This window comes from Garra rufa, chromosome 24, assembly GCF_049309525.1.
Source record: "Garra rufa chromosome 24, GarRuf1.0, whole genome shotgun sequence".
NCBI classification, from domain to species: domain Eukaryota; kingdom Metazoa; phylum Chordata; class Actinopteri; order Cypriniformes; family Cyprinidae; genus Garra; species Garra rufa.
The window spans coordinates 25,342,756-25,355,371 of record NC_133384.1 but is presented as its reverse complement, the minus strand read 5'-3'; the positions used below and the strand labels follow the sequence as shown (position 1 = coordinate 25,355,371).

Genomic DNA, 12,616 nt, shown 5'->3' with positions numbered 1-12,616 from the left:
TAAATAGGTTATGTACTCACAAAACGCTGCATTGGAAAATTTGTAAGTCCACCATGAGTGTATTAAAAACAACTGTTACCTGATCCCTACTAGTCTCAAAAACTACAATTGGCGACACGTCGACGTCACTTCCCTGGTTTGGGAAAAGCGCGTAAGATAAGACACTTCTTTTCTCGGCTATGATCGTTTAGAGCCATTTGAAACTGCATTTTGGAAGCTCAAACTCACGGGCACCATAGAAGTCCATTATATGGAGAGAAATCCTGAAATGTTTTCCTCAAAAAACAATTTCCCTAAGATCGAAGAAAGAAATACATTAACATCTTGGATGACAAGGGGGTGAGTACATCATCTGTAAATATTTGTTCTAAAAGTGAACTACTCCTTTAATAGAAGTGTTCAACAGCAGACCTACATGCAGTGCATCTGTGCTAACAGTGACCCAAGTTTGATTCCTGTCTTGAGGTCCTTTGCTGGTCCAACTCCCCTCTCTTCACCCAATGCTCTTCTGTCTGCTCTCTACTATCCTTATGAATAAAGGCCCAAAAATCTAACTTAACCAAAAAAATAAATAATAATAATAAATAAAAATCCTGTCAGGATAAATGTAGATACAGGAGGTAAATGTGTTTATTTATTTGTTTTTATTATGTTTATGATGATGATGATGATGATGATGATGATGATGACTGACCAGCGCTCTCTTCCACCATACATACACTGTAACAAATTTCTGTAGTTTTCACAGCATTATTACTGTAAAATGAACAAATCCATACTGTGGAATATGTATACAGTAAGTTGCTGTAAATCGGCAATGCATCATGGGTAAAAATACAACCGCGGGAAATTCTACAGTAAAATAATATTTTCCTGTGAATCACATTGCAGTAGTTGAGATCGGCATTTTTCTCTCAGCTGGATTAACAACGTAATGGGCGTATTTTTTTTCCAATTTGACCTCAGAAAGGTAAAGTTGCTCTTTATTTTTCCATATTTTTGGTCATTATTGTTATATTTACAGTTTTCACTCGAGACGTTATGCGTGTTTAACTTTCAGAGAGCGGGAGACAGAGAGAGTCGACCGTGAGAGGGAGCGTGGAACTGGGCGGACATCCACATTAACCGGTAAGTGTTCGCATATTATTGCAAAAAGCATTACATTTTGATATATTTTCAGGCATGGCGACATTTTATTGCTAAAGTCATTATTTCGGTAAAGAACTGACATGGCTGTATACATTTAATCTGGAAGTGCGTCTTTGTGTGTGTTTGTGGATTAGCTGTTTGAAGCCACATGTGTTTTTCTCTTGCTAGATAACGTTACTGCGCGATGGATATTGCTTTAATACTGACGAAATGCAGAAACAGGTAAGGCGTTAAAACTGCACGACATTTTTCATAGGACTTTGTGTTTTTTTACTTGAGCTGTGCGTATTCTGCGTAATATCAGTTAAAATGGCTTCGCGCCACAAACTAAACGACATCCGTTCTCAGCAAAACTGCGTCATTTAGGACTAAAGGGCTGAAGGCGAAACGGCCTCAGACTAAAAGACATCAGATCTCGTAAGCCTTCGTCTATATTTGTTATTTAATGGTTACATGTTTGTAACATATCCGCTGTCACAATGCATCGTTTGTCTTTTGGATATTATAATACATTACATTAACGTTACAGGGCTCGCAAAATCGCTAGCCCAGTGTCCTGGGGCTATATTGTGTTTTCCAGTCGGGCTGGCAAATGTTTCACCAGCTATTTTAAAGTAGAGGGCTCCTGTAGGTACTTAAAAACTCCTCAATTCAGTTCACATTTAAGACTGTACAAAGTTTTTAATACGTTAAACAGTATAAGAAAAGTTCTAATTATAATTTTATATGGTCTTTTACTGTTAGGGACAAACAGACAAGAATCGCGATAGGGCTGGATTAAACTTCAAAAGGCAATGATATGTGCGTGTCTTTATATGAATGTATCTGAAGGGAACCGACTGTCCTCAGAATCGTGTCGATGGCTTTTTAATTTAGTCTTAAACTAAACCTTAAAGTAAACATATAATGCCTGATAAAACGTCGTAAATGAGTTTGGCGCTGCTTTGTTTGTATACAGCAGTTACTAGGGAAACCGTAATATTTCAGCGCTCCTAAAGCGCCCCCTAGTGACATAGAATGCATATTTATTTCCAATAAATTTTTTCAGCTGTTCATGGTCAAATTATTAGTTATTGACCCATGTTTTTATGCAGAAAACACAGAGTTGTAAATGTGAAAAGTTGCCTTCTAAATATCTAAACAATTAAGACAGTTACATTTATATTTTAAATAAATATAATAAATTATATACTTGATTTATATTTTTAAATGGTATAAAGGCTGAAATACCGTTGTATACGATTTTTTTTTTGGTGAAAACCTTTATCTGAACTGTATGTAATTTTATGGCTTAATATGTTACCGTACATTGTCCAACCCCACTCATACTGTGTTTATTTTACTTGTGCAGCTCTTAAAAATGATCATAAATTGCCAATAAATTGATATTTAAAAAATTCTGCAGATACCCTGTAAATAGTGAAATAGAATTCCTTCCTTGATGTTTGTTGATAATGATATTTGTGTATTGAAAATATTTTGATGACATGTAGACCCCTATCTGATTTTCTATATTTTAAAATAAAATTAAGCTGTCATTTTTGCTTATAAACTTCCACATTAATAACATTTTTATTTTATTTTATTTTTACTGCAGGGAAGAAGACTCCAGCCCAGGACAATGATGCCAGCTCATGTCCATCTCAGGAAAGAAAAAAGGATTCATGCTGAACATCACATGCAGAAACCAGAATTATTGCATCCCATTTTTGGTCATCTGTTGGCACTTGTTACATATAGAGCTGTTTTACTTAAAATGCTTTGAAGAAATAATACCAAAAGATAAGCTTAATCTGTGATATATGAAGACTGATATATATAGTGGTGGCCAAAATTATTAGAACACTAGTGTTTTTTACCAGCTAAACATGGGTTTAAGTCAGTTATTTCTATCTTTTGCTGTAGTGTAAGTAGGAAATATCAGTTTACATAAATATAAATAAATATCCAAACATAAATTTATGCCCTTAATTGTGATAATCCAGTGGAATTTCTGTGAGATTTCAGCTGGTGAAAATACCAGTGTGCTAATACTTTTGGCCACCACTGTATAAATGTTAATTGTTTGTTAATTGTTTATTTTCACTGATATAAAAAAAAATATAGAAAACACTTTGCTAAGTTAACTTCTTAACTAAAAATGAAATAAATTGATATTGCTGTTATTTTATGATGCTGTTAATACTTTCTCTGACAAGCGGCAGTAATGAAAACTATTTCCTGGTTTGTCAAGTAATGTTTGATGTATACCCTGTACTGGAGCTAAAGATTTTATAGTTAGAATCTATACATTTTTAGGTTTATGCAAAATAAAACAATGTTTACACACTGAAAAATACAAAATTGAAATGTATTGTATGCTATGCTATTTTATGTATTTTCACAATTTAAAGTCAATAAATGGTATTTTTGTGACAAAAACCGTGTCTTCTTTTTAGACTACACACAATTAAAGCAGTGATGTTCATTATAGTACAGTATACTAATTACTTTTTGTTAAAAATTAATTTATTCATGAATTAATTCATTCAAAAAGACCATTCTATTAATCTGAATGCAATTATGGTACTGTGATATTCCCTGTATAAAAATTACAGTAGTACAGTAAGTTACTGTGATGAAACTTACAGTCAGCATACTGTGGAATATATAACAGCAACTTACTTGCCAATTGCTGCCAGTAAGTTGCTGTAAATTTCACAGTAATCTTGTTACAGTGTATGACTGGGGTGCTCTTAACCTCTAGTTGCTCCCTGGTGATTTGTTTTTTACTGTTAATGTTCTTTCAAATAATGTTTTGAAATGTATGCATGCTGTTGACCTGACACATGAAAACTAAATAATTTTTTGTATGTCTATCTGCATTAGAACAATTACTAAATGTCCTAAATGTAAATGTCATTTCTATTAGGTTTATTTATTAAAAAAAAAAAAATCTACCTCTTCCCAGCTCAATCATATATTAAAAAATCATCAGCAATGAAGTCTTGTTTTGCTAAAATCTCAGATGTTCTGTTTTCAATCATAAATAGCAAAAAGTAAGAGTAAATAATTGATCTGTACAGTGTACACCCATTAAGGTAAAATAATTAAATTTCACCAGATGGAGGCAGCATTTTACTTACAATCATGATTTGGATGTCTTTTGCGGAATTAAGGTATGGCTAAGACAAAACCAGTGTGACAACTCCTGAAGCCTGTCAATCTCCTTAGAGGGTGTACAATGTGAAGAAATCAAAATAGAAAGTAGCTGGTCGACAGACTTCTTATCTTTAAATAGTTTTAAACTATGTGACTATGAAGCTGTTTTTCTTGCTGTGGATTCTGCCTGTAACCCTAGGAGGTAAGGAACTAAAATATCTATTGACATTTATTTATGTATTTATGTCTGATATGTGCTTCAAAAATGGTCTTGACTCGATAACTCAAACTCAAAAACAGCACATTAGAACCTGTCTTTTCAAAAGAAATGACAATGACAAATTTATTTTTGTTGTTTACCTGTAACTTTAATTCTAAAAATGTATGGCTAACTTTATATTATAATTGTCTTTTACTTTTATCCTACATCAAGAGCAGTATGAGTTAGAATTATGTATTATACAAGTATTAATTAACAATTTTGCCTTTTTAAACCACATTCAGTCGAAAGTAAACACATATTCAGATTCGACCTTTGCTTTGATACCCAAGTAAATGATTGCAGACTTGTTGGAAGCACATATTCTGTTAACCCAAAGGGATTTTGCAATAGCTGTTTCACTATATTTCTCAGTGGCCTCTTGGATGTCATTTTATTTAATAAAAGGACTTACAATACATATGACAGTACAGGGAAGTATGAATGTTGGCTGAATGGTAAGTTCACCCAAAAATGAAAATTAGCCAATGATTTACTCACCCTTTTGGCATAGTAGGTGTATATGACTTCCTTCTTCCTTCAGATGAATCCAATCGGAGTTCTATTAAAAATTAAGGGGTAATTTTAATAGAACTCCGATTGGATTCATCTAAAGAAAGAAGGAAGTCATATACACTGATATACAGGTGTTGGTCATATAATTAGAATATCTTCAAAAAGTTGATTTATTTCACTAATTTCATTCAAGAAGTGAAACTTGTATAAAGTATGCATTCATTCAACACAGACTGATGTGTTTATTTCTTTTAATTTTGATTATTATAACTGACAACTAATGAAAACCCCAATTCAGTATCTCAGAAAATTAGAATATTGTGAAAAGGTTCAGTATTAAAGACACCTGGTGCCACACTCTAATCAGCTAATTAACTCAAAACACCTGCAAAGGTCTTTAAATGGTCTCTCAGTCTAGTTCTGTAGGCTACACAATGATGGGGAAGACTGCTGATTTGACAGTTGTCCAAAAGACGACCATTGACACCTTGCACAAGGAGGGCAAGGCACAAAAGGTCATTGCAAAAGAGGCTGGCTGTTCACAGAGCTCTGTGTCCAAGCACATTAATAGAGAGGCAAAGGGAAGGAAAGGATGTGGTAGAAAAAAGTGTACAAGCAATAGGGATAACCGCACACTGGAGAGAATTGTGAAACAAAACCCATTCAAAAATGTGGGGGAGATTCACAAAGAGTGGACTGCAGCTGGAGTCAGTGCTTCAAGAAGTGCTTTTACGCACAGACGTGTGCAAGACATGGGTTTCAGCTGTCGCATTCCTTGTGTCAAGCCACTCTTGAACAACAGACCACGTCAAAAGCGTCTCACCTGGGCTAAAGACAAAAAGCACTGGACTGCTGCTGAGTGGTCCAAAGTTATGTTCTCTGATGAAAGTAAATTTTGCATTTCCTTTGGAAATCAGGGTCCCACAGTCTGAAGGAAGAGAGGAGAGGCACAGAATCCACGTTACTTGAGGTCCAGTGTAAAGTTTCCACAGTCAGTGATGGTTTGGGGTGCCATGTCATCTGCTGGTGTTGGTCCACTGTGTTTTCTGAGGTCCAAGGTCAACGCGGCTGTATACCAGGACGTTTTAGAGCACTTCATGCTTCCTGCTGCTGACCAACTTTATGGAGATGCAGATTTCATTTTTCAACAGGACTTGGCACCTGCACACAGTGCCAAAGCTACCAGTACCTGGTTTAAGGACCATGGTATCCCTGTTCTTAATTGGCCAGCAAACTTGCCTGACCTTAACCCCATAGAAAATTTATGGGGTATTGTGAAGAGGAAGATGCAATATGCCAGACCCAACAATGCAGAAGAGCTGAAGGCCACTATCAGAGCAATGGGCTCTCATAACACCTGAGCAGTGCCACAGACTGATTGACTCCATGCCACGCCACATTGCTGCAGTAATTCAGGCAAAAGGAGCCCCAACTAAGTATTGAGTGCTGTACATGCTCATACTTTTCATGTTCATACTTTTCAGTTGGCCAAGATTTCTAAAAATCCTTTCTTTGTATTGGTCTTAAGTAATATTCTAATTTTCTGATATACTGAATTGTGGTTTTCATTAGTTGTCAGTTATAATCATCAAAATTAAAAGAAATAAACACTTGAAATATATCATTCTGTGTGGAATGAATGTATACATTATACACGTTTCACCTCTTGAATGGAATTAGTGAAATAAATCAACTTTTTAAAGATATTCTAATTATATGACCAGCACCTGTACACTTCCAAGCTTTAGAATGGCATAGGTGGGTGATTCTCTTTATCAGTCCAAAACAAGTCCAATAAAATGCATCCATCCATAATGAATAAAAGGGGTGAATAAAGACCTCCTGTAAGGAATCAATGTGTTTTTGTAAGAAAAATACCTATATTTTAAACAAAAGATGTTTTAGTCTTACCCAGAAGCAGATCCAGGCGAATGACGTAAAATGTTTTATTATTAAATCCCTTTAACATGACACTTTATATTTGTGTGTTGTTTTTCACACTGTAATTTGGTGTTTTTACAGACACTCATGTCACCTGTATCTATTCTGAGGAATGTATGTTACCTTGCACATCCACCAACCTTGGTATCATCCACTGGTACAAGGATAAAAATCCAGTGCATTCATATTACAACAATCAAGACCAGCTGGACTATCAGCACAAGGACTATAAGGGGAGAACATCCCTGTTTTCACAATCTGAAATAAAAAATGGAAATGTATCACTCTTGATAAGAAACATCAGGGTCCAAGATGAAGGCAGATACAGGTGCTATGCTGCTGATGATAAAACAAATGATGAGAAGTATGTTGTTGTGGCGGTGGAAGGTGAGAGCGAGAATTTCTGAAATTTGAAACCTATATAAACAAAATCTTTGACTTCACAGGGGAATTTGTGTTGTTTAGGAGTTTCTCTTTCATCACTCAGCATACTTTTTGTATCAATATTGTACAATATTATTCTATTTAAATCAATGTGATAAGCAAGTTAGGTCACAAGTAATCTAAAAGTAATTAAAAGTAGTCTGATTACATTATCTATGTGTAATGTAATGGATTAGGTTAATACAACGCAAAAAAATTGTTTTTTTTTCCCAGCCAAAATATCTAAAATTTATTAAATCAAGAAGGATTTTCTAGACGAGTATAAAATATTTTCTTGTTTTCAGAAAAAAAAAACAAGAACAAGCTAAATAATCTGCCAATGGGGTAAATAAAAAATCTTATTTTAAACAGAAAACAAGATTATTTTTCTTACCCCATTGGCAGATTATTTTGCTTGTTTTAAGCAAAAACTCACTTAATTTTGACATGTTTTTTTCTGAAGAAAACAAAAGAATAATTTTTACTCGTCTAGAAAATCCTTCCTGATTTAATGGGGCAGCCGTGGCCTAATGGTTAGAGAGTCGGACATGTAACCCAAAAAGTTGCAGGTTTGAGTCTCAGGTCTGGCAGGGATTGTAGGTGGGGGGAGTGAATGTACAGCACTCTCTTCACCCTCAATACCACAATTGAGGTGAGTCCCTTGAGCAAGGCACCGTACCCCCAACTGCTCCCCGGGCGCCGCAGCAATGGCTGCCCACTGCTCTGGGTGTGTGTTCACTACTGTGTGTGTCTGCACTTGGATGGGTTAAATGCAGAGCACAAATTCCTAGTATGGGTCACCATACTTGGCCTCACTTCACCTCCTCCTTTTAAGAATTTTTAGATATTTTGGCTGGAAACAAGACAAAAAAATATAAGCAAGAAAAGCATTTTGTTGCACTGTTCAAACAGTGCAAACAGTTTTTGTCATGACATTTCAAATCAGTGACCGAATGACATAATTGAAATAAACACTATGCCGGAAGTTAACAAAACATTGTTGTAACTGTTATATTTTTATATTTTTTAGCTCCAGCTAAATCAGTGGATATCACATTAAAGGATGATACAGTCACCTGCAACACAAGTGGAGTTTATCCAGAACCAAATGTCTCATGGTCTTCAGCCCCTCCAGCAAAGGAGCCACTGAGCACTGTCAGCCAAAGAGAAGATAACCTGTTTACAGTGACAAGTCAACTTAAAGTGGATGTCAGTGATACCTACATATATAACTGCTCGATAACTACTAAAAATGCTAAAAAAAATATATATACAGCTAGTCTGAAACAACAAGGTAAATTCACATTTTTCCTGTATTACAGTACATATACGATGGGCTTTAGTTTACACCACAGTGGTATTAGGCATTTGATTGGGTAAATGGGTCAATGTTTTTATGCTGATGATGTGTGGAATTTTTATCATGTCAATTTTTAAATTTCCTTTTTTATATATTTAGCTGCTTCAGAACTCAACAATGAGTTCATTTTCAAATGTCCAATCACTAAGGACTTGGACTACACTCTCACCTTGAGTTTTTCCACCACCATCCTGAGATATGACAGCAAAACCTCTATGAAAGACATCCCGATGCAGTGGAGGGACAAGGTTACCTTTCATCCAGAAAATGGAAGCATTATACTCTCTCATCTTAATCAAGAACAAATGGGAACATACACTTGTGAAAGCACTACAGCCCAATACAGATACATTACACAAACCAAACTCCCACCAAGAGGTATATCAACATTTCTTCTATCTACTAATCAATCGAACAGATACAAAAGAAAAAAATAATAAGTCAGACGTTACACTGGAGACATCATTTAAAGAAAATTAACCCTTATTTCTTTCCATACAGGTTTGGGAACGGGAGCCTACATAGGTATCGGCGTTACAGCAGCAATTTTACTTGTTGCAATTTGTTTTGTTGTAAAAATCTTACAAAAGGTTAATTTGTTTATTTTCTTCATTTGTTGTTATATCATTATTTTATGTATTAATTTTAAATTTCATGTTATTTGAAATCTGAAACTGTATGTGTTTAACTCAGTATGCTAACCTGAAACTAAACTGCCATTGTGTTTTCCACACAGAGATTTTGCAGTGCTGATTCTGGAGAAAAATCACATTCTCCCGAGGCACAGCAGTTGAATGGGATCTCACCAAGTCCAGAGACAAATGGAGATGCATTAACACCTTAGTCTAAATGAAAAACCATACTCTAAATGAATGGAAATATGGATGAAAACTGACAAGGAAATCCAGTGCCTGCTCTTTAGTATTTATATTTATTATTCAGGACTTTTTGAATGACAATACGTACGCTTGAAGATAAATAAGACTTTTGAAGATGAAAGTATACCCGAAGGAATCAAAAAGTGTGATGAGACCAAAAACACAGTTATGAAACAAACTGTTTTTTAAGCTTTGAAATAGTTTTTACTCTGAAGATACATCTCAGGGAGCATCACTGCCTAGACTCAAGAGTCCTTCTAAACTCAGCCAAGATACAGGCTTTCAAGTTTTGAGGTTTTAGACAATCTTTTCTGTATACTGAAGGACATTTTCTTCTAACTTTGTAATTTTTAACATATTTTACCTCTCAAAAGTGGATAGATCAGATTCCAGACATTACTCTTTAGTCACATGGCCATGACATACAGAAAACCAGTTCTAGCAGATTCTGTATAACAATCAGGAAAACAAGGCCTGAAACTACTTTCTTAAGAGAACAAAACTTAAACAGCAGAGCCTATCCCTAAGCAATGGGGAGTTAACTTAAGTTTCAAGTCAGGCATTCCTGTCTAAGAAAACTATGTAAGCAATCAAGTTTTTACTTCTTTTCAGAAGGTGCTATTCAATGGCCAAACCAGCTGTCAATGTCTTACCAACACTACAATGATTATGAATTTTAAGCTTTCTATCAAGTACACTCTAAAAAAAATGTGCTGGGTTAAAAACAACCCTTTCTGGTAAAATTGGACAGAACACGTGTTATTTTGACAATGTGAGGTTTTTCATTTTAAATAATAAAAATTCACTATAAAATAAATGTAAAAAAAAAAAAAAAAAAAAAAAACATTAAGTAAATGTTTTATATGTCGGGAACAGCAAGAGCAGCCAATCGGAATCCGTGGGAAGATAGACTGTTCCAGTATATCAAATGACTTATAGTCATGACATTTCTTATATTAATGTTTGAAAAGTTACATCAAAAACAGCTGTACCTCATGCCATCTTGTCTGTCCAACATGTAATATATAAAAAAAAAAGTCGTGTCCTGTTTCAGCAGAGGTGCACATTCGTTTGGCAGGAGGTCAAACTTCCATGGTGGCGTCGACGCGTCGGTTCGTTTTCAGTACAGATCCGGTAAATCTTAAGGCTATAGCGTTTCCAGCAGATGTTAGCTGTGACGTTCATTTAAACAAAAATTGTGACACTACAGACGTTTTCCTATTTATACAGTGATAATTTGATAGAAATACAATGTAATACATACCTAAATTTTACTCAAGAAGTTTTCCGTCCGTCAAGTTTTCCCTCAGGTGCGCATTCGTTTGGCGGGAGGTGAAACTTTCAGTGGCGTCGACGCGTCGTTCGCTTTCTGTGCAGATCCGGTAAATCTTAGAAGGCTAGCGTTCCAAGCAGACGTTAGCTTTGACGTTCATTTAAACAAAAATTGTGACACTACAGACGTTTTCCTGTTTATACAGTAATAATTTGATGGAAATGCAATGTAATACATACCTACATTTTACTCAGGAAGTTTCCCGTCTGTTAAATTTTCTCTCAGGACAGAGAGAACACAAAATGACCATACATTGGGTTACACTGACCCCGAAACTGGATTGGTATGTGAGGGGGTTCAACATTTGTATTTACAGTAAAATTAACCAGCAGCTGAGTTACAGAAAAACCAGCCAGCACCTGCGATAAAAAAAAATAACCCAATCAAATTACCCAACAAGCTGAACCCAGCATTTGGGTAAAAAAAAATAACCCAGCTTTGTTTAGAGTGTAAAAACTACTCAGCACCTGCGTAAAAATACTAAAAAATAACCCAAAATAACACAACAAGCTGAACCCAGCAATTGGGTTAAAAAAAAAAAAAAACAAGCATTTTATTTAGAGTAATGAAAACACTAATAAAGGGGCTTTATGATGGGCAGTCATGTTTTTCCGCTGTTCAGTGTGTAAACTTTTTGTTTGTTTTGTTTTACTGTCAACTATGATTTGAAGTATTCTTTCATTTAAGGAAGATCAACTTGTATATGAAGGATGTAAATAAACAGATTTAAATGAGGTGTCTCATTCCATATCAGGGCTTGGTGGATTATTGTAAAGAATAAAATATGAGAAACTCTGAGTCACATATACTCAATAATCAAGTCATAAAGGACATCATACTTTGCACTTGGAAATCAGACACACCTCTTGTTATGAAACTACAACAAAACAAAGATAACACAATCTTTTAAGGTGTTCAGCATATGAAAGCTTTTACTTGTTACTTACAACTAGTGCAGCCTGTCTGGCATGTTTTAAGAAGTCTCCCCAGAACTATTTTGTAACAAAACCATGAATCAAATGATCCGCTGAAAATACAGCTTTAAATTACTTAAGAAAATGATTTGGCTGTCTGTTGTTTGTGGTTACTGATTTATCATAAAGTACTGCTGCCCCTAAAATTGCTGCACTGACAATCTGTGAGAATCTGAGAGAGTGTTCAAACAGACAGGTGAAGGAACATTAACAGGTGTTTCTTTAAAAAAACACTCACACTCAGATATCAGAAAACACCCAAAAGCCAGTGTCTTATGCATAGTTACAGCCAAGACTGATTATCTGGGCCACGTCCGTCTGATTGGCTGACGACTTGCCAAAAACAACTATGAAAATATGTAACAAATCAGGTTCAAATTCTGGTACTAATGTGTAAAATGACATCAACTTGACACATTTTTTAAAAAAACCACAAACATAAAAAAAGCTGTAACACCTTACAACTAATAAATTATTCAAACAAAAGAACACACTTATGCATGAAATAAACAGAAACTATGATTTAAACTCAGATTTTTATAGGGCTAAATGAAGTTTTTATTTTAACAAGGAAGTCATGCCCTTCACATGAATGGCCCTAATAAAGCGCACACACTTTCAGCTATAAAACATCCTTATCAT

General features: G+C 35.1%; 1 protein-coding gene across 2 annotated transcripts; it reads left to right on the top strand.

Annotated features, from left to right (window-relative positions):
- Nucleotides 1–4,323: 4,323 nt before the first annotated feature.
- hhla2b.2 (HERV-H LTR-associating 2b, tandem duplicate 2) lies at nucleotides 4,324–11,748 on the top strand. Of its 2 annotated transcripts, none has more exons than XM_073830966.1 (6): nucleotides 4,324–4,492; nucleotides 7,088–7,393; nucleotides 8,460–8,723; nucleotides 8,889–9,167; nucleotides 9,291–9,314; nucleotides 9,526–11,748. In XM_073830966.1, the coding sequence occupies exons 1-6, from the start codon at nucleotides 4,447–4,449 to the stop codon at nucleotides 9,540–9,542; spliced, it is 936 nt and encodes a 311-aa protein (XP_073687067.1). In that variant the 5' UTR covers nucleotides 4,324–4,446; the 3' UTR covers nucleotides 9,543–11,748. The 2 variants fall into 2 exon arrangements, with proteins under 2 accessions (XP_073687067.1, XP_073687066.1); XM_073830965.1 differs by having other exon boundaries at nucleotides 9,291–9,379.
- Nucleotides 11,749–12,616: the final 868 nt, after the last annotated feature.

Bases quoted from the DNA above. Each gene is read 5' to 3' on its own strand.
- hhla2b.2 (XM_073830965.1), top strand. From the start codon at position 4,447: ATGAAGCTGTTTTTCTTGCTGTGGATTCTGCCTGTAACCCTAGGAG. The intron at 9,168-9,290 runs GTATATCAACAT...CTTTCCATACAG, and splicing joins AACCAAACTCCCACCAAGAG to GTTTGGGAACGGGAGCCTAC. The intron at 9,380-9,525 runs GTTAATTTGTTT...TTTTCCACACAG, and splicing joins TTGTAAAAATCTTACAAAAG to AGATTTTGCAGTGCTGATTC.